The 24,430-nt window shown below is 41.9% G+C and overlaps 1 protein-coding gene across 1 annotated transcript in view; it reads left to right on the top strand.

The window, feature by feature from the left end:
* adamtsl2 (ADAMTS-like 2) overlaps positions 1–21,392 on the top strand; it is a 200,161-nt gene extending 178,769 nt beyond the window's left edge. Inside the window, exons 17-19 of the mRNA XM_060841240.1 lie at positions 1,040–1,216; positions 9,260–9,404; positions 20,870–21,392. Of these exons, the coding sequence (XP_060697223.1) occupies positions 1,040–1,216; positions 9,260–9,404; positions 20,870–20,988 (441 nt within the window). The 3' untranslated portion in view covers positions 20,989–21,392. The remainder of the gene's footprint in view (positions 1–1,039; positions 1,217–9,259; positions 9,405–20,869) is intronic.
* The last annotated feature ends 3,038 nt before the right edge of the window (positions 21,393–24,430 follow it).

Genomic DNA, 24,430 nt, shown 5'->3' with positions numbered 1-24,430 from the left:
AGCTCTATCTATTATTTGCTCCTTTGATAGTTGGAAGCAATAGGATATGTTGGGCAAAATCCCCAGATTGCAAGTACCTCATCTGTTGCTGGTTGATTATAAATGGCAGTAGAATAAGACCCTTAAGTGGCCTTAGTTGGCTTCTGGGTAGGAAAGGTGCCACAAGTTCACAACCCCCACCACCCCCATCCTATCACCATCAAATGTAATCAGAGAGAGGTGATGGCATCTCCATCCGACATCCTCTTGCCTGACCAAACATCCTGCGTCCTCCTCCAAACTCACTTCAGAGTGGGGGTATTAAATTGTGATGTGGAAGTGCGTATTGGGAGGTTGGATGTTTGCAAACTGTAAATAATTCTCTAATCCTGATGCTATGAGATAATATTGGATGAAAATCAATGCATTGACCATTTCTCTGTGTACTGTTTTAGTTGTGTTTGTAAACTGTTCATTTTGGGAACATTACTGTGTCCTCTGTAATGACAGAGGGAGAACGTTGAAATAAATGTGATAAATATTTGTCCTTAAGAATTGATGTATAGTATTAGAAATCATAAATCTTGAAGAAATACAACAGGGACAATGTTCCCTCCCTCCATGTGTCTTTGGGGGTAATACCATTTGAAACTTAACCATTTGAAATGTAAGCACTTGAGATTAGGTTCCGAACACTTGAATGCCTGCTGTAACTTTTCAAGGTAGCTTGACAGATGTAACCCTATAAAGTTATTAGAATGTTCTGACTCATTTAAAAGTAACTGAAATGAACTTTATGTATTTCTTTGTATTATATGGGTCTGATTTTGTTACAGCCTGGAGGTATTGAGCTCATTTGGGCTAGATCAGGTTATTAATATTGCAGCCGAGAAATTTATAGTTGGTTTAACCAATATTAAAGATACTTGAATAACCTGGGGAAATGATAAATTAAGTATTTGTCCTAATGTTGTGTTTATAAGAGATAGAATAGATTTATTAAATTCAAGATTTCATTCATTTCTAATTTAAAGATACCTTTCTGGTTTGCTTCCATTAGTGCAATACAACGTGTGGCAGAGGAATGAAAAGGAGAGTTGTTCTATGTGTGGGAATCGTAAATGGAAAAGTTAAAATTTCTAATCCCGAGGAATGTGATACCACTCAGAAGTTGATTGAAGAAACAACATGCTTTGAGCGTCCATGTTTCAAATGGTTTACTACTTCATGGTCTGAGGTAATAATAGCAGTATCTGCTACATTTTTCTTTAATTTCCCAAAGGTGGAATTTTCCCTTTCCCTGGTGCAGCGTGAGTAATGGTGAGTAAATAGATGAGAATGCAAAAATCAGATTTTCCCCTAAATGCTTAAATCGCAGCTTCAGAATTTTGCCATTGAGCAGCTCCATAGTTACCACCCTCCTGATCCTTGAATCATGCAAGTCAACAACTAATCAAGTTGTATTGGGCATTCCGTGAGAAGTTTTGGGCCCAATACCGAAGAAAGAATGTGTTGGTCTTTAAGAGGGTCCACAGGAGGTTCATAAGAATGATCCCAGGGATGAAAGACTTGTCAGAAAAGGAGTGGTTGAGGACTCTGGATCTGTACTTGATTGAATTTAGATGGATATGGGGGGGAGATCTCATTGAAACTTGCAGAATACTAAGAGACCTGGACAGAGTGGCCATGAAGATGTTTAAGTCAGCCTCAGAGTAAAGAGACAATCCTTTAGAACTGACATAAGGAGGAATTTTTTCAGTCAGAGTATGGTGAATCTGTGGAACTCATTGCTGCAGTGGTCTGTGGAGGCCAAGTCATTGAGTGCATTAAAGACTGAGATAGCTAGGTTCTTGATTAGTAAGAGGATCAAGGGTTACAGGGAGAAGATTAGAATGGAGTTGAGAAACATGTTAACCATGACCGAATGGTAGAACAGACTGGGTGGACCTAATGGCCTAATTCTGCTGTTGTATTTTGTGGTCTAAGCTACTACCTTACAGCACATGATTTTGCCAGCTCTCGGACCAAGTCAGATATCATTTCAGCCCTTCAGCACTTTACTTGGAGCTCATGGGCACCTTTTGATTTTCATGCTTCTGCCAGGCCACTTTGCATGCAGGGACAGATTCATTGTTGTGGTTCTGTTCGCCGAGCTGGGACTTTGTGTTGCAGACGTTTCATCCCTGTCTAGGTGACATCCTCAGTGCTTGGGAGCCTCCTGTGATGTTTCCTCTGTCATTTGTAGTGGTTTGTATCTGCCGCTTCCAATTGTCAGTTCCAGCTGTCCGCTGCAATGGCCGCTATATTGGGTCCAGATTAATGTGCTTATTGATTGAATCTGTGGATGAATGCCATGCCTCTAGGAACTCCCTGGCTGTTCTCTGTTTGGCTTGTCCTATAATAGTAGTGTTTCCCAATCGAACTCATGTTGCTTGTCATCTGCGTGTGTGGCTACTAAGGATAGGTGGTCGTGTCGTTTCGTGGCTGGTTGGTGTTCATGGATGCGGATCGTTAGCTGTCTTCCTGTTTGTTCTATGTAGTGTTTTGTGCAGTCCTTGCATGGGATTTTGTACACTACATTGGTTTTGCTCATGCTGGGTATCGGGTCCTTCGTCCTGGTGAGTTGTTGTCTGAGAGTGGCTGTTGGTTTGTGTGCTGCTATGAGTCCTATGCAAGGACTGCACAAAACACTACATAGGACAAACAGGAAGACAGCTAACGATCCGCATCCATGAACACCAACCAGCCATGAAACGACACGACCAGCTATCCTTAGTAGCCACACACGCAGATGACAAGCAACATGAGTTCGACTGGGACAACGCTATTATTATAGGACAAGCCAAACAGAGAACAGCCAGTGAATTCCTAGAGGCATGGCACTCATCCACTGATTCAATCAACAAGCACATCGACCTGGACCCAATATACCGGCCACTGCAGCGGACAGCTGGAACTGACAACCAGAAGCAGCAGATACAAATTACTATAAATGCCGAAGGAAACATCACAGGAGCGCTTCACAGGAGGCTTCCAAGCACTGAGGATGTCACTGAGACAAGGGACAAAACGTCTGCAACACAAAGTCCCAACTCGGCGAACAGAACCACAACAATGAGCACCCGAGCTACAAATCTTCTTCCAAGCTTTGGACACACTCATCTCATGCACCTTCATAGGATGCATCTATGGTTCTTAATTTACTTTCTTAGCACTCATCACTTTACCCTTATTTCGAGGCTGCCAGCATCTGTGTACTTCACATAACTTTCTCAGCTCACAGTCACTGACTTCACAGACTTACAGGCTGCCAGCCTTTGTAACTTGAATTACTTTCACAGAGGAAGATGCAGCAATTTGTGACACATATGGAACGCACATGTTTCTGTACAGCACTGTGCTACATCAATGGCAGAACTTCAGCGAGTGCTACAAGTTTACATGGCCATATACAATTGTCTAAGGGGAGCAGTTCAAAGTGGGTGAAGGGCCATTATAGTCAGTCGAGGTAACACAACATTCAGGAAGGAGCCTCGTTCTGTTCTAGTCCAAGGGTTGATCATAGTCAATCAGGCATTTGATTTTACGAGTCCAGATATCCATGTCCTGGAAGTTCAGGGACAGGCTCACGGTCAGTTCTGCAGGTTAACTGCAAGCAGTCAAGGGATTACCATTAGGTCAGTTGAAATGTTATTGAAATAGCAGTCTGTGTGTGTTGGAATATAGGAAGAATTGCATGTGTAAAGTGATGGAGAAAGATTGGTTACAATGTGTGTCTCTGTGTAAGTGAAAAGGCAGGGGGTGTTTTGCAAGGGAGATGAGGCTCTTCATAAAAATCTCAATTACCAGGGAATGTAGAAAGGTTTGCTGAAGTCTAAAATAAGAACGATAAAGCTGGAAAAATATCAACATTTTTGGGACAAAAATAGCTAAAGTTTCAGGCCAATGAGCTGGTGATTCACATTTCCAACATCTGCAGTATTTTGCTTTTGTCTAAAACCTGCACAAATGCATAAAGTAATAATGCATTTACAGAATGGAAACAGATTTTTTTCTATATATATATATGTATCTGATAGATGAGCTCAATAATTATATACAGAATGTGATTATGTTTTATTGCTGTTTTGATATTGCTGGAATCTGGCGTTAATTACATTTTCAAGAGATTTTTAATGTTTTCATTCATGGGATGTCGCTGGCTTGTTGTCTATCCCTAATTGCCATTGAGAAGGTGATGGTGAGTTAATATGGGATCACATTACCAAATAGTTTGTGAGGCATTGCCATATTCCTTTGCTTTGCTTTTTTGTGTTTTTAATCCAGCAAAGTGATATTGGTTTTGATTCCATCCTGGATTGCATGCACTAACTGCATTCACTGCTGAAATGCCAAGGTCACTTTGCTGATTTGACAGGAAAGTATTGATCCGCAGTCTGGATAGCAATAGAAGAAAAACAAAGGCACAACTAATTTTTCCATTCACTTGAAATCTAATAATTACACCAATTTGAAGTGACCTATGCATTTATATTTCACCGCAGTGTGTTAAAAATTGCTCTGAGTATACAAATCATTGTCATGCAAATATTTTAGACCTTTCTTCCTTTGGCCACTGTCATCCCTTCTCACTTAGTTCAGTCTTTCTTTCTACTGGGTTGTTTTTCTCCTTTATTAACATTGTTATTCCTTGATTTATCCAAATTCTCCTGTCCTTGATCATCCATACATAAGTATTTTCGCATGTAATGTTATGGCTTCTTTTTCTATTTTTCTACTTAATTAATAAAATATCTTTTTCTCACCAAGTTAGTTAAGTGGAACTGATTGGGATTGTACTATAGACACAATTCACCCCCCCCCCCCCCAGACAGGAAATTGAGAAACAAATTTGGAAAAGGCAGGCAAAATTCATGCCACAAAAAACATCTCCAATTAGCAATAATCTAATGTCTACCCCTTGATATTCAATGGCTTACCTTTCGCTAAGAATAAGACTGTCTTACTGAAGCCTATTAGGTCCTAAGGCAAATGCAGGAAAAGTGTTCCAAAGAATGGTCATGGCACTCAAAATTAATTTGGTTTCTCTCCTTAGATGCTGTAGATAGGTTGAATTTCTCCAGCACATTGGTTTTATTTCAGACCCAGCATCTGCTTTAATTTGATTTTATTACAAGGAAGATGTTTCCTCTTATGGGGAGACTCGAAGTAGGAGCTCAGTTTCAGAGGTCAGTCTTTTTAAGACTGTTTTCTATTCTGTCAGAAGATTGTTGGTCTGTGGAATATTCTTCCCCTGAGATAGTGAAGCATCAGTTGATGAACATATTCATGATTGAATTAGATTTTTGATCAAGAGATGTAAATGTTTATGATGCACATGCAGGAACAGTGGTGTTCAGGCCAAAATCCTATCAATCATGATCTTGCTAAATGGTCTAGTTCTGCGCATAGGTTGTGTGTTCCTATAGATTTTACGAATGTTTCAGGAAAAATTACAAGTCAAGAGCAACATAGTCCCTTAAAGACTAATAATAGTCAATGTGGAAATAGGATGTGTGGGCATCTGAATAATTACTTAGCATCAGTATTCACAATAGAGGAAAATGTTGTCATGTTAGATGACCCAAGAAAACTGTTGTTAAATCAGGGACTGGGAATCACCGGTTTTGATATAGATATTACTGCTGTATTGAAGAAATTAATGACCTGAAGGAGTGGCAGATCTTCAGGCTGACTGGTTTCCAAGTAAGGATTTAAAGGCAAGTACTTTATATATAGACAATGATTTCAATTCATCTTCCAAAGTTCTCTTGACTTGCGAAGTTTTTTTTTAGTTTGGAAAGTACTCAAAATACAGTTGTGACGGGGCCACATAGGACAAATGGAGAGAAACGCTTTGTTTGCTAGTGAGAAGTCTAGAAGGGGGGCATGATTTAAGAACTAAAGCCAGAACTTTCCAGGGTAAAGGGCATTTGAAGTTTGGACGTCTCTCACAGTCTTACTTCTGTGGTAGACAAAGTAATGGAGAGGGTACTGAGGGATAGGATTTATGAGTACCTGGAAAGACACTGCTTGATTAGGGACAGCCAGCACGGATTTGTGAGGGGTAGGTCTTGCCTTACAAGTGTTATTGAATTCTTTGAGGAGGTGACCAAGCATGTGGATGAGGGTAGAGCAGTGGATGTAGTGTACATGGATTTTAGTAAGGCATTTGATAAGGTTCCCCATGGTAGGCTTATGCGGAAAGTCAGGAGGCATGGGATAGAAGGAAACTTGGCCAATTAGATTGAAAACTGGCTAACCGGTCGAAGTCAGAGAGTGGTGGTAGATGGTAAATATTCAGCCTGGAGCCCAGTTACAAGTGGAGTTCCGCAGGGATCAGTTCTGGGTCCTCTGCTGTTTGTAATTTTTATTAATGACTTGGATGAGGGAGTCGAAGGGTGGGTCAGTAAATTTGCAGATGATACGAAGATTGGTGGAGTTGTGGAGAGTGAGGAGGGCTGTTGTCGTTTGCAAAGGGACTTAGATATGGTGCAGAGCTGGGCTGAGGAGTGGCAGATGGAATTCAACCCTGCCAAGTGTGAGGTTGTCCATTTTGGAAGAACAAATAAGAATGCGGAATACAGGGTTAACGGTAGAGTTCTTAGTCAGGTGGAAGAACAGAGGGATCTTGGGGTCTATGTACATAGATCTTTGAAAGTTGCCACTCAGGTGGATAGAGCTTGTAAGAAGGCCTATGGTGTATTAGCGTTCATTAGCAGAGGGATTGAATTCAAGAGTCGTGAAGTGATGTTGCAGCTGTACAGGACTTTGGTTAGGCCACATTTAGAGTACTGTGTGCAGTTCTGGTCGCCTCACTTTAGGAAAGATGTGGAACCTTTGGAGAGGGTGCAGAGAAGATTTACCAGGATGTTGCCTGGAATGGAGAATAGGTCGTACGAGGACAGGTTGAGAGTTCTCGGCCTTTTCCCATTGGAACGGCGAAGGATGAGGGGTGACTTGATAGAGGTTTATAAGATGATCAGTGGAATAGATAGAGTAGACAGAAACTTTTTCCCCGGGTACAACAGAGTATTACAAGGGGACATAAATTTAAGGTGAAGGGTGGAAGGTATAGGGGAGATGTCAGGGGTGGGTTCTTTACCCAGAGAGTGGTGGGGGCATGGAATGCGCTGCCCATGCGAGTGGTAGAGTCAGAATCATTGGCGACCTTTAAGCGGCAATTGGATAGGTACATGGATGGGTGCTTAATCTAGGATAGATCTTCGGCACAACATCGTGGGCCGAAGGGCCTGTTCTGTGCTGTATTGTTCTATGTTCTATCTCAGTTATCTGTAAGAGTAATAGAATGGTAATGGTAGGGCATTTTACCTTTCCAAGCATATACTTGTACTGCCATAATGTTAAGGGCTTGGGTGAGGAGGAATTTATTAAGTGTGTGCAAGAAAACTTTCTGATTCAGTGTTGGGATGTACCTGCTGGAAAAGGTGCAAAACGTGACCAACTCTTGGGAAGTAAGGCAGGACAGGTGACTGAGGTGCCAGTGGGGGAGCACTTTAGGGCCAGCGACCATAATTCTATTAGTTTTAAAAGAGTGATGGAAAAGGTAAGACTGTATCTTAAGTTAAATTTCTAAATTGAAGGAAGGCCAATTTTGACTATTAGGCAAGAACTTTCAAAAGTTGATTGGGTGGAGGGTGGTGGGGGTGCAGATGTTTGCAGGTAAAGAGACGGCTGGAAAATGGAAAGCCTTCAGAAATGAGATAACAAGAATCCAGAAACAGTATGTTCCTATTAGGGTGAAAGGCAAGGATGGTAGGTGAACGGAATGCTTGATGACTAGAGAAATTGAGGGTTTGGGCAAATTACATACAGCAGAGATCAAATGAATCTTTACAAGATTATAAAGGCAGTAGGAGTATATTTAAGACAGAAATCAAGAGGGCAAAAAGAGGACATTAGATAGCTTTGACAAATAGGGTTAAAGAGAATCCAAAGGGATTTTATAAATACAATAAGGACAAAAGGGTAACTCGGGAGAGAATAGGACCCCTTAAAGATCGGCCAGGCCACCAATGTGTGGAACTGCAGGAGATGGAGGAGATACTAAATGAGTATTTTGCATGTGTTCACTATAGAGAAAGGTATGGAAGATATAGAACGTGGGGAAATAAACAGCAATGTCTGTTGAAAAATGTCCATGTTAGAGAGGAGATGGTGTTGGATGTGTTAAAATACATAAAGGTTGATAAATCCCCAGAACCTGATGTGTCCCAGCTGTACCCTGGAACTCTGTGGGAAGCTAAGGAAGTGATTGCTGGGCCCCTTGCTGAGATGCTTGTATCATCCACAGCCACAGGTGAGGGCTGGAAGACCGGAGTTTGGTTAATGTGGTGCCACTACTTAAGGAAGGTAATAAGGATTGGTGAATCTACATCAGTGGTGGGTAAGTTGTCAGAGAGAATTCTGAGGGACAGGATTTGTGTATTTGGAAAGGCAAGGACTGATGAGGGATAGGCGAAAATGAGGACTGCAGATGCTGGAGATCAGAGTCAAGATTAGAGTGATGCTGGAAAAGCACAGCAGGTCAGGCAACTTCTGAGGATGAGGAAGATCGACATTTTGGGCAAAAGCCTTTCATCAGGAATGAAGGGCTTTTGCCTGATTAGGGATAGTCAACATGGCTATGTGTGGAAAATAATATCTCACTAATTTATTTATATTTTTTGAAAAAGTAACGAAGAGAATTGATGAGGGCAGAATGGTAGACATGATCTATGTGGACTTCAGTAGATGTTCGATAAGTTTTCTCATGGTAGACTAGTTAGTAAGGTTAGGTCACATGGAATACAGGGAGAACTAGCCATTGGATACAGAACTGGTTTGAAGGTGGGAGATACAGGGTGGTGGTGGTGGTTTGCTTTTCAGATTGCAGGTCTGAGACCAGTGGTGTGCCAAATTAAGGGCAGGAGAATCCAAAACTAGAGGGCATAGGTTTAAGGTGAGAGGGGAAAGGTTTTAAAGGGACCTAAGGGGCAACGTTTTCACACACAGGATAGTGCATGTATGGAATGATGTGTTTCAGGTTGGCACAATTAAATCTTTAAAAGGCATCTGGATGGGTATATGAATGGGAAGGGCTTAGAAGGATATGGACCAAATGCTGGCAAATGGGACTCGATTAATTTAGAATATCAGGCCAGCGTGGACAAGTTGGACCAAAAGGTCTGTTTCTGTGTTGTACATCTTTATGACTCTATGCCTCTGTGACTTTACACAGTGCACTAAGACCTGTGGAGTTGGAGTAAGAATGAGAGATGTGAAATGTTATCAGGGAAAAGAAATTGTCCGAGGATGTGACCCACTCTTGAAACCTGTTGCAAAGCAAAGCTGTGAACTCCAGGCCTGTCCTACACAGCCGCCAGGTAATAATGCATCGCACTTTTGTTCATTTTCTTTTTCTCTTTTCCATAGCGATTACATTTAAAAATTTAAAGTGCCAGTGGCATACAGAGGAAACATCTGCAGCTCCATTGCAGGAAAAACTTTTCAATGATGGGAAAGTCCTAACAGTGTTGTAGCTGCAGCCAAGCTATAAAAGATTACTAGTCAAATGGGGAAACTCTGTATCGTGGACACAATTTTCTTGCTAAACTCCATTAAAGTAAACAAAGGGTTTATTGAGAGTGTAAAGATGTGCTGGATTTCCTTTTCAAAATAATTTCATTTGTTAACAATTCACTTCACATTTGTTTCACTTTGTTATGTTATTTGTTGAGACTAACTTGGTCAGGGATCTCAATGTATTAACATGCCTCACAGTTGGCACATATTGATGGTTACTGGACATTAGCTTTATCTTGTGTTTTTTTTGTCCACTCTTTATTGGATATTAATGCTGTCTCCAGTATTGTAGTCATCACGTTGTGGTGTCATAGCTAAACTTGCAGGCTCAGACTGGGTCTCTCTTTGTGAAGGATTTTTTGAAATCATTCTCAATGTAGATAATATAAATGCTGAACACAAAGCCCTGACAGGACTCTGCTGGCCAAACTCCTGAGATGAACCTGCAGTTGGATAGTACCGACTGCATTCTTTAGACCAAGCATTTTTTTAAAAAATGTTTATAGGGCAGGGGTGTCTCCAGCACTTATGCCTGGACCTAATTGCTTTTGAGAAATGTTAGTGAGCTGCTTTCTTGAACTGCTGCAGTCCATGTGCTATAGGTAGAGCCACAATGCTGATGAGAAAGAACTTTAGGATTTGAACCAGTAACAGTGAAGGAAAAATGATATTATTTCCAAGTCAGGATGGTGAGTGGCTTAGAGGAGAAATTGCAAGCTGTGGTGTTCCCATGTATCTGCTGCCATTGTCCTTCTTGGTGAAAGTGATCATGTATTTGGAAGGTGTTGTCTAAGGATCTTTGGTGAAATTCTGCCATGCACCTTGTAGATAGTACACATTGCTCCTACTGTACATTGAAGGGAGTGGATTCTTGCAAATGTGGTGCCAATCAAACAGGCTGCTTTGTCCTGGATCGTGTCTTGCTGTACTTGCATACTAAGTCATTTATATGCCAGGATGCTGAGACCCCTCTGTATCTCAGAGTTCTGCAGTTCTCTCCATTTAAATAATGTGCAATTATTCCTGCCAAAGTTGGAAATTTCACATTTTCCTATATCATACTTCATGTCCCAAATTTGTGCCCACAGACTTAAGCTCTCTGTAAACCTTACTAAACTCTGTGTGTCCTGTTCACAATTTACCTTCTGACTTAGCTTGGTATCATCAGCAAATTTAATAAAATTCAAAATTAATATAAATTAAGGCCTCAGCGGTGATTCTATTGTACTTTTCATCCCTGGGGGAATCACCTGAAACCAAGCCATTTATTCCCACATTCTGCTTTCTATTGGCCAACCTATCCTCTATTCATACCAATATGTCAATTGTGATAGGGGACTCTCTAGTCAGAGGCACAGACAGACATTTCTGTGGCCGACAACAAGATATCAGAATGCTGTGTTGCCTTCCTGGTGCCAGGATCAAGGATATTGCGGAGAAAGTGCAGAAAATTCTCAAAGGGGAGAGGGACCAGCAGGAAGTCATACACATTGGAACTAACGACATAGAAAGAGAAGAGGTTGAGACTCTGAGGAGAAAATATAGGAAGTTAGGCAGGAATATAAAAACGAGGTCCTCGAGGGTAATAATATCTGGATTACGCCGATGCCACAAGCTAGTGAGGGTAGGAATAGGAGGATAGAGCAGAAGAATGCATGGCTGAGGAATTGGGGCAGGGGAGAAGGATTCACATTTTTGGATCATTAGAATCTTTTCTGAGGTAAAAGTGACCTGCATAGGAAGGATGGATTGCACCTGAGTTGAAAGGGAACTAATATTGTGGCAGGGAGATTTGCTAGTGCTGCTAGGGAGGTTTAAACTAGCAGGAAGGGTGTGGGTTGGACCCAAGAAGGTAGTGAGGAAGGAGATCAGTCTGAGACTGGTACAGTTGGGAAAAGGAGCATGTCAAACAGTCAATGTAAGCAGGAGCAAAGGGAGAGGACAAGGTAGGACTGATAAATTAAACTGTATTTATTTCAAAGCAAGAGGCCGAACAGATAAGGCAGATGAACTCAGGGCATGGTTAAAAACATGGGACTGGGATATCATAGCAATTACAGAGATGTGGCTCAGGAATGGACAGGAGTGGCAGCTTAATGTTCCAGGGTGTAGATGCTATAGGAAGGATGGAAATGAGGGCAAGAGAGGAGGGGGAGTGACATTTTTGATTAGGGATAACATTATGGCCGTACAGTTAGGGAGGACATTCTTGGGACTACGTTCATGGAAGTTATTTAAGTGGAACTGAGAAGTAAGAAAGGGATGATCACCTTATTGGGATTGTACTATAGACCTCTCCCCACTAGTCCACGGCAAATTGAGAAAGAAATTTGTAAGGAGATCTCAGTTATTTGTAAGAATGATAGGGTGGTTCTGGTAGGGAATTTTAACTTTCCAAACATAGACTGGGACTACCATAATGCTAAAGGCTTGGATGGAGAGGAATTTGTCAATTGTGTACTAGAAAATTTTCTGATTCAATATGTGGATGTATTTACTAGAGAAGGTGCAAAACGTGACCGACTCTTGGGAAATAAGGCAGGGTACATGACTGAGGTGTCAGTGGGGGAGCACTTTGGGGCCAGTGACCATAATTCTATTAGTTTTAATGTAGTGATAGAAAGGGATCTAAAAGTTCCAAATTCAAGGAAGGCCAATTCTGACGGTACTAAGCAAGAACTTTCAAAAGTTAATTAGTGTTGGGGTTGGGGGAGGGGGCTAATGTTCGCAGGTAAAGAGTCGGCTGGAATATGGAAAATCTTGGAAAATGAGATAGTAAGAGCCCAGAGACACTTTGTTCCTGTTAGAGTGAAGGGCAAGGCTGACAGGTGTAGGGAATGCTGGATGACCAGAGAAATTGAAGTTTTTCAAGAAAATGAAAGCACATGTCAGGTATAGACAGCAGAGATCGAGTGAGTCCTCAGACGATGGAGTTTTTGGGAGCAGCGAGAAGAGAGGAGTGGGAGCTGGCAGAAGGTAAGTTTTCCACTTAAAAGGGACTTACCTCAAGAGTCAGGCCTCCATTTCTCAGGAGCAGCAAGAAGAGAGACTGCTGGAACAGTAAGTCACTGCTTCAAAAACTTAGCTCGTGAATAGGTGGAGCGCACACTTAGCAAGAGTGGACATGGGACTGCTGAGTAAGTGAAGTCATCTATTTGGGTGTATGTGTTACCCAAAACACTACTTAGGTAGTGTCACCCACCCTCTAACCAAAAAAAAATGTTCTGTGTGCTGGATTAATAAGGTAACTAGTTTATTTTTTATTCTGTATTTTTCTACAGTCTCTGCGAATTTAGATTGATAGGAATGGTAGTTAAAGGCAGTTGAATGTTCCTTCTGCAGAATGTGGGAGGTAATGGTCACCACGCGTGTCCCTGCTGGCTGCGTCTGTGGGAAGTGCACCCTCCTCCTCCCACCCTGCCCCCTGCACTGGACTACACCTCCTCCCACCCTGCCCCCTGCAAAAACTCCATCCCATATTCCCAATTCCTTCGTCTCCGCCGCCTCTGCTCCCAGGATGACCAGTTCCAACACCGCACAGCCCAGATGGCCTCCTTCTTCAAGGACCGCAGATTCCCCCCAGACATGATCGACGATGCCCTCCACCGCATCTCCTCCACTTCCCGCTCCTCCGCCCTGGAGCCCCGCTCCTCCAACCGCCCGCAAGACAGAACCCCACTGGTTCTCACCTACCACCCCACCAACCTCCGCATACAACGTATCATCCGCCGTCATTTCCGCCACCTCCAAACGGACCCCACCACCAAGGATATATTTCCCTCCCCTCCCCTATCAGCGTTCCGCAAGGACCACTCCCTTCGTGACTCCCTCGTCAGATCCACACCCCCCACCAACCCAACCTCCACCCCCGGCACTTTCCCCTGCGACCGCAGGAAATGTAAAACTTGCGCCCACACCTCCACACTCACTTCCCTCCAAGGCTCCAAGGGATCCTTCCATATCCGCCACAAGTTCACCTGTACCTCCACACACATCATCTATTGCATTCGCTGCACCAGATGTGGCCTCCACTATATTGGGGAGACAGGCCGCTTACTTGCGGAACGCTTCAGAGAACACCTCTGGGCCGCCCGGACCAACCAACCCAACCACCCCGTGGCTCAACACTTTAACTCTCCCTCCTACTCCACCGAGGACATGCAGGTCCTTGGACTCCTCCACCGGCAGAACATAACAACACGATGGCTGGAGGAGGAGCGCCTCATCTTCCGCCTGGGAACCCTCCAACCACAAGGTATGAATTCAGATTTCTCCAGTTTCCTCATTTCCCCTCCCCCCACCTTGTCTCAGTCGGTTCCCTCAACTCAGCACCGCCCTCCTAACCTGCAATCTCCTTCCTGACCTCTCCGCCCCCACCCCACTCCGGCCTATCACCCTCACCTTGACTTCCTTCCACCTATCCCACCTCCATCGCCCCTCCCCCAAGTCCCTCCTCCCTACCTTTTATCTTAGCCTGCTTGGCTACTCTCTCTCATTCCTGATGAAGGGCTTATGCTCGAAACGTCAAATTCCCTATTCCTGAGATGCTGCCTGGCCTGCTGTGCTTTGACCAGCAACACATTTTCAGCTGTGATCTCCAGCATCTGCAGACCTCATTTTTTACTCGAAGTGCACCCAACCCCAGCTCCTTGAAAACTGCTTTAGGGAACTGGACCTGGATGAACGTCCAATCATTCGGGAGGCAGAGGGGGCTATTGAGAGGAGTTACAGGGAGGTAGTCACACATCAGGTACAAGGCCTATGGGTTACAGTCAGGGGACGGAAAGGGAACAGGCAGGCAGTGCAGGGATCCCCTGTGGCCATTCCCTTCCATAACAAGTATATTGTTTTGGATACTGTTGGGGGGATGACTTACCGGGGTAAACCATGGGGTTTAGGTCTTTGGCACAGACTCTGTCCCTGTTGCTCAGAAGGGAAGGGAAGTGGAGGAGGAGCAGGGCATTAGTCAATGGGGACTCCATAATTTGGAGGACAGATAGGAGATTCTGTGGGAGTGAGAGAGCCTCACGGTTAGTGTGTTGCCTGCCAGGTGCCATGTGATATCTGGGATCGTGTTTTCGGGATCCTTGAGAGGGAGGGGGAGCAGCTCCGAGTCATGGTCCACATAAGCAACAATGACATAGGTAGAAAAAGGGATGGGGATTTAAGGCAAAAATGGGGTGGCGCAGTGGCTAAGTGGTTAGCACTGCTGCCTCACAGCGCCAGGGACCCGGGTTCGATTCCACCCTCGGGTGACTGTCTGTGTGGAGGTTGCACATTCTCCCCATGTTTGCGTGGGTTTTCTCCGGTTTCCTCCCACAGTCACAAAGATGTGCAGGTCAGGTGAATTGGCCATGCTAAATTGTCCACAGTGTTCAGGCATGTGCAGATTAGATGCATTAGCTAGGAGTAAATGTAGAATAATAGGGTGGGAGAATAGGTCTGGATAGGTTACTCTTCGGAGGTTCAGTGTGGACTTGTTGGGCTGAAGGGTCTGTTTCTATACTGTAGGGAATCCAAAAAAAAAAATTCAGGGAGCTAGGGTGGAAGTTTAGTGCTAGAACAAACAGAGTTGTTATCTCTAGTTTGTTGCCCGTGCCACATGCTAGTGAGGCAAGGAATAGGGAGAGAGAGGAGTTGAACACGTGGCTGCAGGGATGGTGCAGGAGGGAGGGTTTTGGATACCTGGATGACTAAAGGAATTGAGTTGTTGGTTAAGAAAAAGAAGGAAGCATATGTCAAATATAGACAGGATAGATTGAGTGAATCCTTAGGAGAGTATAAAGGCAGTAGGAGTATACTTGAGAGGAATCAGGAACGCCAAAAGGGGACATGAGATAGCTTTGGCAAATAGAGTTAAGGAGAATTCAAAGGGTTTTTACAAATACATTAAGGACAAAAGGTTAACTAGGGAGAGAATAGGGCCCCTCAAAGATCAGCAAGGTGGCCTTTTTTTTAGATTAGATTACTTACAGTATGGAAACAGGCCCTTCGGCCCAACAAGTCCACACTGACCCGCCGAAGCGCATACCCAAATCGTTCAGGGGATGAAAAGATTCCACTCTGTTTTTAGCTACCTTTCTCCCACTGTAGTTTCCCCTTCATTATTAATATTTTAGCCAATCTTTGCTGTGTTCTTAATTTGGTCTAAGAACTCATCACCCTGGCTGCTCTTGCCAGTCTCACTTATCCAGTATAGTTTATGTATAATTTAAAATCTGCCATGACCATTGCTATAGTTTTCTTACAAGCCCCTATTATTTTTCCTGCATAATGTGCCATACAGTATGGTTGCTTGTAATCCAATCCCACTAATGACTTCTTATATTTACTGTTTCTCATCTCCACCCAAACTGATCCTGCATTCTAAGCTTCTAAACTAAAATAATTTCTATTATGTCATCCTTAATTAACAGAGCTACTCTCTTCTAGCTTGCTGTCTTTCCTAATTTCATGTATCCTTGAATTTTTGGGTTCCAGTCTTTCTTAGCTTGTAGCCACATCTATGTCATGGCTCTATGATATTACATTTATATTGCTACTGATGCCATCCATTCTTCTGTTTAATTACATTGTATGTATTTATAGACAAAGCCTTTAGTTTTGTCTTTTACTGTATTTTTCAGTCTAGTCTTATTTGTTGTGCACCCTTATGTTTGTACACTGTGTCACACTCTGATCATGATTTCCCTTACTGATACCATTGCAGAATTCCCCACTATTCCTCAACATCCTTGTAGGTAACCATTAACCAGAACTGGACCAGCCAAATAAATACTGCTGCTACAAGAGCAGTATATGTAGGAACTTTGGGAACTCTACATTGAGTGACTCATTTCTTGAATCCCCAGGACCTGTAACCACTATTTACAAGAGTAATGCCAGGAGTGTGATTGAATACACTTGCCTGGAAAAGCTTGACACTACCTGGAACTAAGAAATCCAATTGATTGGTACCCCATCACCTTCCATATTCACTCCCTTCACCAACGCACAGTGGCGGCAGTTTGTACATTTATAAGATACACTGCAGTAACTTCACCCAGGACGATACAACAACATCATATCAACCTGCAGTGTTTACCAGATAGAAGTGCAAGAGCAGCAGAAAGAAGCAACAACCCATTTGCAAATTTCCCCACAACTCACAGACCATCCTGACTTGGAATCTTATCATAGTCCCCTTTACAGCTGCTGGGTCAAAATCCTGAAATTCCCTTCCTAACAGCAATGCTAATGTCTCTACACCACAAAGACTACATAGGTTCAAGAAGTGGAGGTGCTGGTGTTGGACTGGGGTGGACTAAGTTAAAAATCACACAACTCTAGTCCAACAGATTTATTTGGCAGTACTTGATTTTGGAGCGCTGCTCCTTCATCAGGTAACTATTGGGGCAGGATCATAAGACACAGAATTTATAGCAAAAGGTCATAGTGTTGTGCAACTGAAATGATATATTAAAAACACCTAGATTGCTGTTAAGTCGTTCATCTTTTAAAATCCCAGAAAATGGGAAGGAGACGGGGAATGGCAAATAGTTTATTCAAAGAGGTGATGCTGTCACAACGGACTGTATGACCTCCTTTAGTACTGTAACAATTCTGTGATTCTTTTCCATTTACTTGAAAATGGAACTTGTTGTACAACTGAAATATGTTTCAGAGCACACATGAATTCAATTGAAATGATACAAAAATATATTCAGAGATAATGGTATAGCGGTACTGTCAATGAATTTGTAATCCAGAAACTCAGGCTAATGCTATGAGTACACGTTGAAATCTCACCATGCTACCTGGTGGAATTAAAATTCTATCAATGAAATCTGGAGTTGAAAAGTTATTCCAGTAAAGATTACCGTGGAACTACTATTGACTGTCATAAAAATCTATCTAGTTGGCTAATTTCCATGAGGAAGGGAAATCAGCTGTCATTATCTGTTTTCGCCTCCATGTAATTCCAGATCTGCAGCAATAGAGTTGATTCTAAGTCAGAAGTCACACAATACCAGGTTATAGTCCAACAGTTTTGCTTGAAATCACAAACTTTCGGAACGCAGCTCCTTCATCAGGTGAAATGGAGGGATGCGTACAGCAACAAAATCTATAGACGGAGAGATAATGGCAAGATAATTCTGCATAATTAAGAGTGTCAACAAATAAGTATAAATAGTGTGAATAGAATGTCGATAAGCTAAATAACAAGTCTCTGCAGGTGACCAAAAGTGTCAATTGGTGTGAATAAACAGCTGGATAGCAAGTGAAGGAATGACCTATGAACTGATTAATTCAGGCAGAGAGATAACAACAAAAAAATCAAAAATAAAATGGTGCTAGAGACAAACCAAATGGCTGGAATAACATGATAGGTATCAGAGTCACATGATGAGAGTCTAACCAAAGTAACAAGTAATCTAAAACTGTACAAGCTAATTAAGATAGACAGATAATAACAAGTTATCACGGTAATGGTGTCAAACAGACCAGTAAGGAAGATTTTACAAACACAGAACAACATGGTGGGGTTATGTGTAGCGTGACATGAACCGAAGATCACAACTGAGGCCATCTTCATGAGTATGGAGCTTGGCTATCAGGTTGACTTCTCATTTTTAAGCATGCTTGGTGCTATTCCTGGCATGCCCTCCTGCATTCTCCATTAAACTGTGGTTGATCGCCTGGTTTGATGGTAATGGTAGAGCGAGGGAGATGCCATTACTGTTGAATGGCAGTGGGGCAAGAACCTATCACAACTTGTCCTCATTAACTATACAATTAGAAATCTCTTCACCAAAGCATTAAGTCTTAGCTGGAGTCATGAATATAAGGGGTTGAAGGAGTCAGAAATCCATTGCTAACCAGGATGCGTTTCAGATATGAGCACTGCCTTATCACTATAACTTCTATCTTCCTTGAATTGTGTGAACAGGCTGCTGAACTCTGACTTGGTATTCAGATAACTGGTCCTAGAACTAAAATGCTAGTCGATCAGACATGTGATTTGAAGTTCTTAAATTTACCGATGTGAGATTCTGTTTACCCTTGCAACCTGTATGTCCTCAGAGGGAGCTTCATTTTCCTTGCCCTCTCACTATATAGAGATGCAGTTTCAGAATCCACAGCTGGGTTAGAAGGAACCTGTTGAGCTAGATGATTTAGACAGATGATCCCTGGGCATTTGTGACATGCCAAGATGAAAGCTCACCTCCCGGGCTGCAACTTCCACGAGGTTAGGATTGTAGGCAGAGTTAAGATAAAGTGCCCTGGCACTTCTGGAGTGCCGTCAGCACTAATTTTTGTATGCCTGTGTGTGTGGATACTTCTTCATCTAGGTGACATCACCCTGTCTCCTTGAGAAAAAGGGGCACCTGAAATGAGGTTGCGTTTTCTCATCCCTGTTTTGCCTTGACGCTTCAACAGCTAAAGCGATGGAGTTCAGGTCCGTGTACATTTCTGGCAGCCATGGAGCATGATGCTGAACATGGCTTTCCATGTCACCTGTCAGCCAGAATTTACCATTTTAAGTGTGTTTTTCAATTGCATTTCAGAAGGAGATGGCTGAGAAAGAGAAGCTTGCACCCCAGGTCACCAACAAGGATGTGAAAAATCCTGGAGGACTGGGTTGAAATAGTCTATTATAATGGGAAAAGGTGAAATGCAGGACAATGAATCTTAGTCTCTTGCATTCTTATGGAGGTATTGGCATCCCGACTTTAACATTCTCAATCCTCTCCCACTTGTTTGAGGATCTTCTCTTTGTTGGGGGTGAAGAGATGAATGTCAACTATCTGTCTTTGCCCTTTCTGACCTGTAGTAGGACAAACAGAAGGATTAAGTGAGATGAAAGTGCTTGAAAAGCTGTTGGTAGCACTGCAGGAACAGGTGCTGTGGAGGGTTGTGCCAAGTGAATGAGTAGATCTCAATTGGCAGGTAGGGTTCATAGTTTAGAAAGATGAAGTGAGTGAGAGCTATTGTGGCAAGATGTCACATGCAGTAGAGAGAATGATAGACTATTAATCTAGAGTTAGAGTCAGTGTGAGGTAGTAGAGAGAAAATTATGGCATTTACCCTTGCAGAGTGGAAAAGTCCTTGACATGCTTAGAGCAGTTGCTGTACATGTCGTCATCTAAAATGGCTAGGTGACCATCTCCATCCACACTGGCAGCAACTGGTGTCATGGTCTCTTGTTGGTGTCCTGAATAAAGAAGAAGTCTTCCTATCAACCTAGTCCTCCAGGACTTACACATCCTTGCTGGCAACCTGGGGTGCAAGCTTCTCTTTCTCAGCCATCTCCTTTCGAAATGCAATTGAAAAACACACTTGAAATGGTAAATTCTGGCTTGCACCATTTCAATTGATATGCAGCTGGCATTTAAATGAGGCATTCATGGTGTCAACACCAGAAGATCCTGGCAGGGCCAAATACCTCTGCCACTACAAGCGCACAATTCAATGAAAAGGACATGTGAGAAAAGTCCCTAGCCCACAAAGGGAAACCCTCCATGAAACTTCTCAACATTGACGCTGAACCAAAATATGGGAAGATTTAACCATTTGTGACTTATTGGTGAGGTGCAAACTTCATAAGTCTGCAACCTTTCACTATGCTGAAACAGCACATACATCTATTTGTTCCCAGGTATAGACGTTATGGACCAAACCGTATTTATTGTCCAGTTCTAGTTGCCCTAAAAAGCTGATTAATGGAGGGAATTCCCTTTGAAGCATTACTGTTCCTTGTTGTGAAGGCACTTCCAAACTGTAATTATGTCAAAAATTCAAACATATTGACCCAATGACAATTAAGGAACAGCAATACATCTGAGTCAGGTTTGTGTATTAGTTGTTGGGGAACTTGGAGACAATAATGTTCCTGTGTTATTGCTGTTCTTTTCCTGCTTGGCATTAAAAGTACCTCAAGAAGGAGCGGCTGCAAAAGTAATCTTGATGGGTTGCTGCATTGTATACATCATTGAGAAGAATTGCTTGGAACAAATTCTGTGATTTTTTTTCATGCTGTTGCCGACCCCATTGTTTCTTTACTGTTCATTATTAGATTGAAAAGCTGAGACTGACTTGTTCTCTGTGATAGTTAATGTACCCTACGCTTAGAATTCAACTCTCAATTTGACTCTTTAAGGTGGTGATCAGAAGATCAGATTTCAAGATGATAACACATTGATTTTTAAGTTGTGCATTTTTGAATGGACATAAAGACAAATGACAACTTCTTGAGACACTGACAATTACTGTTATTGTTCTACAGATGACAGTTGTCAAGATCAACTTGGGACTAACTGTGTACTGGCAATTAAAGTCAATCTGTGTTCCCACTGGTATTACAGCAAAGCGTGCTGCAGATCCTGTAGAACTGCTGATTCATAGTACAGACTGGCAGAATTATTGCACCTCCCAACATGTGAATAAAAGAATGATGTGAAACTGATGGAATTAGTTTTACTGCAAGAATTGGGTGGCACCTTCCCTCAGAGACATGTGTCTTATTGGCAGGCCATCAAGCTGGACAAAAAAAACCTATGCTGTGAAGCTGTCAGGTTCTCTGGAGACCCAAGTGTTGCATGCTGTCATGTATAGCATTCTGCCCTAACTGTGTGGCAGAGCCATTGTACTCCATTTCAATTATTCAGTTATAAATTATTTTATTACAATGGAATCACAACTAATGCTACGGAACATGGAGACATGGTTGAATGAATATCAAACTATCATACAAGGCCATTTGGTGCAATAATAATATCATCAATTTAATGTAATTCTGTATTACATGCAAATGCTCAATTTAGATAATATTACAATCTTGGTATGTTCTTACAATGATTATATTTTTAATATGCTAATTTCAAATACTTTTTCATATATAATAATAGAGATCCAAAGAGTATGGCTTTCAGTGACATGATCATTATATCAAATATCAAAGCTGCCTATAACTCTGAGATTTATTTACTCAGTTCATTGCCTCTTCCTCAAGCAGTGCAATCCTTTTGCTACCTGTTGCATTAGCCTCTCTGTCTGTTTTGGTCCATCTTTTTCCCTGAGAGGACATTTAAAAATGTTGGGCAGGGCTGATTCCAGAATTCCAGCACCACCACAACGCATGTACACACCACACCATTTTAAACAATTATTACTGGTATGGGATAAGGGTACAAATAGCCAGTCGAAATAAAGTGCACCAATCTTCACCAGCTTCAATGTGGGAATGGACAGTTCAAACCCCACCTCTCCAACCTCAGCAATTTTGGTGGAGTCACGCCCCTTCTCTAAGTCAATGTGGTTCACAGCCTCTCAGAAGAGTTATAAACTATGGTGGATCCTAACTTTAGGCATCATACAATAAAATACAGCTATTCAACATTGCCATGAATTGCATTGACACTCTTACTTTCTCATACAGCTGTCAGTCAATCACAGCCATTTATAGTAACAAGGCTAGAAGAGTAACTCCATTCAACACTTCAACACAATGAGTGAAAAGATTTCAAAAATGATAAGTTATTATAAGGTAGAAGAAATGTTGAGCAAACGTAGTTTTGCCTCACCTCTGCAATTGCCTAACCATTCCTTACTGGCATCTAAATGGATTAGCCAGGCATGCGTAATGATGCCCCCTATCTGTTTTTGTTGCTACATTTACCAGATGGTCTCATTACGAATGCCTGGCCAAGCTCCAAGAATGACATCTTTAAGAGACTATAAACTAAGCTTTTTTATCCCCCAGGGAATTTTTTCACAGCCTCTGTCCATTATGTGATTTTTCAGGAGCATTTCAAACACTTGTCAAAAGTTCATTTGATCTATATATGGTGGATATTGGGAGAATGGGTATGGATGATGCATTGTGGACATGGAACAGGTAAGGGAGAATGAAGGGGGCATGGGAATTATGAAATGGCATAGAGTTGGCAAGGGTTGGATATTCCTCAGCATCTGCAGTTCTTTCAGTTTTTATTTCAACATTCTTCATTTCACCTGGGCAGATGACCTAGTAAGTGGAGGTGGATATTCCAGTCTCGTAGCCACACTGTTCAACCACCATCTAAAGCTTGCCCCAGAAAGTGCCAGATTCATCTCCAACTTGCTCTGCCTCCCAGAGCAAAAGTTTGATGGGCGAGAACCTCCTACAAATGATAGAATTGGATGTTTGGAACTCTGCCAACTCCAATTACAAATCTCCCTCACAAGGCTACCAGTTAGCCCAATGGTTTTTATTCTTCATGGGCTCCTTTAGTCTAAGCGTTACCTTGTCAGTGAGTTTGCGGCTCAGTCCAGCACAGTACACCAGATATGTGTTGTGGCATCACCTCACATTTCAGCAACACATGAAACAGTACTGCTCCAAGATATTCTAGGTTCTGATTTTTCTGATCTTTCTATCAAGAGAAATGACAGGAAGCAGTTTGGTGGATAATTAATCCAGTTCATATTAGTAATTACATTTCTTTACTCTCCCATTGTTAAATTGTTCCAAACATGATATGTATAACCATTTTTGTATAGAATTGGCACCTGGTTTAACAGCCAGTAACTTTCCCCATGCTGGTAAATAAGGCACTTCTGGGGTGTAGCTTTACAACTGGAGGTTGTTGATAGTAGAAATCTGTGTCCAGTGAAAATTGATCTAAAATATAAAAACTCCTATTTCCAGAATTCTAAACTATTCTTGTTTCAATTTCTGAAGTAACTTTGCACACACAAAGGAGATCATTTAGAGCCAATTGACTCCAACTTCATTCACAAACCTGAAAATAACCAGGGGCTACTACGCTCAGTCATAAAAGTATCCAGAAACCTCCCACCAATAAGATTCGCTGACTAGCTGCTAATGGTAATTGTTAAACATCTGTATCTCCAGCACTAACTGTACAACTCTGCTAATTATTCTACTAAAACCCATTGCTCAAAAGTTTTTTGTGAAATCCCTTCCCATAATATGATCATGGATAAACATATAATATATTGAAAAGATCCTAAACAAAAACAGAAGTTGATGGAAAAACTCAGCAGGTCTGGCAGCATCTGTGAAGAGAAATCAGAGTTAATGTTTCAGGTTTGGTGACCTTTCCTCAGAACTTTGATTTCTCTTCACAGATGCTGCCAGACCTGCTGAGCTTTTTCAGCAACTTCTGTTATTGTTTCTGATATACAGCATTGGCAGTTCTTACAGTTTTTATTTAATGAAAAGATCTTGGTGTGTTGTCTGAATGTTTTTGGTTGTGCCAAATAATCCTAGTGATTGTAGTTTTATCTATAAATGGTGTTAAAATTCTGAATCTTTTTAAGAGAAAATAATATTCTCAGCTGTACAAGATTTATGACTATGTCAAAAATTGTCTTAATGCTGAAAACATGCTTTAATGTAATATTTAATATCAATATTTAATTATATCATTAACAACGATTGATTGTTATAAAGATGCTTCGTATTTGATGATGTTTGTGGACTTAAAATTGGGGAGACCTGGACTTTTTTTAATAAGTCAATGAAAATAATTTTTTTTAAATGTGTCTCCTGAAAGGCAGGTGTCTTGTGATAACTATTTGTTCACTTCAGAGACCTTGCCTGGGTTTAAGACTTTCAGGTTATAGTTTCTGATTTGGAAAGTGTTTGGATTTTTCAGTTAGTGGCCAGCCAACTGTTTCTGAAAAAAACTTTGTTGCGGGTCCAGTGTGCTGCTGGACTTCCCTCTGAAAAAGCACCCAGAAGAATCCACAGTTTGGCTGTGACTCCACAGTTTGGCTGTGATTCCACAGTTTGGCTGTGATTCCACAGTTTGGCTGTGAATCCACAGTTTGGCTGTGATTC

This window comes from Hemiscyllium ocellatum, chromosome 21 (genome assembly GCF_020745735.1).
Source record: "Hemiscyllium ocellatum isolate sHemOce1 chromosome 21, sHemOce1.pat.X.cur, whole genome shotgun sequence".
NCBI lineage: Eukaryota > Metazoa > Chordata > Chondrichthyes > Orectolobiformes > Hemiscylliidae > Hemiscyllium > Hemiscyllium ocellatum.
The sequence above is the reverse complement of the archived record's forward strand: the minus strand, read 5'-3'. Positions and strand labels throughout refer to the sequence as shown.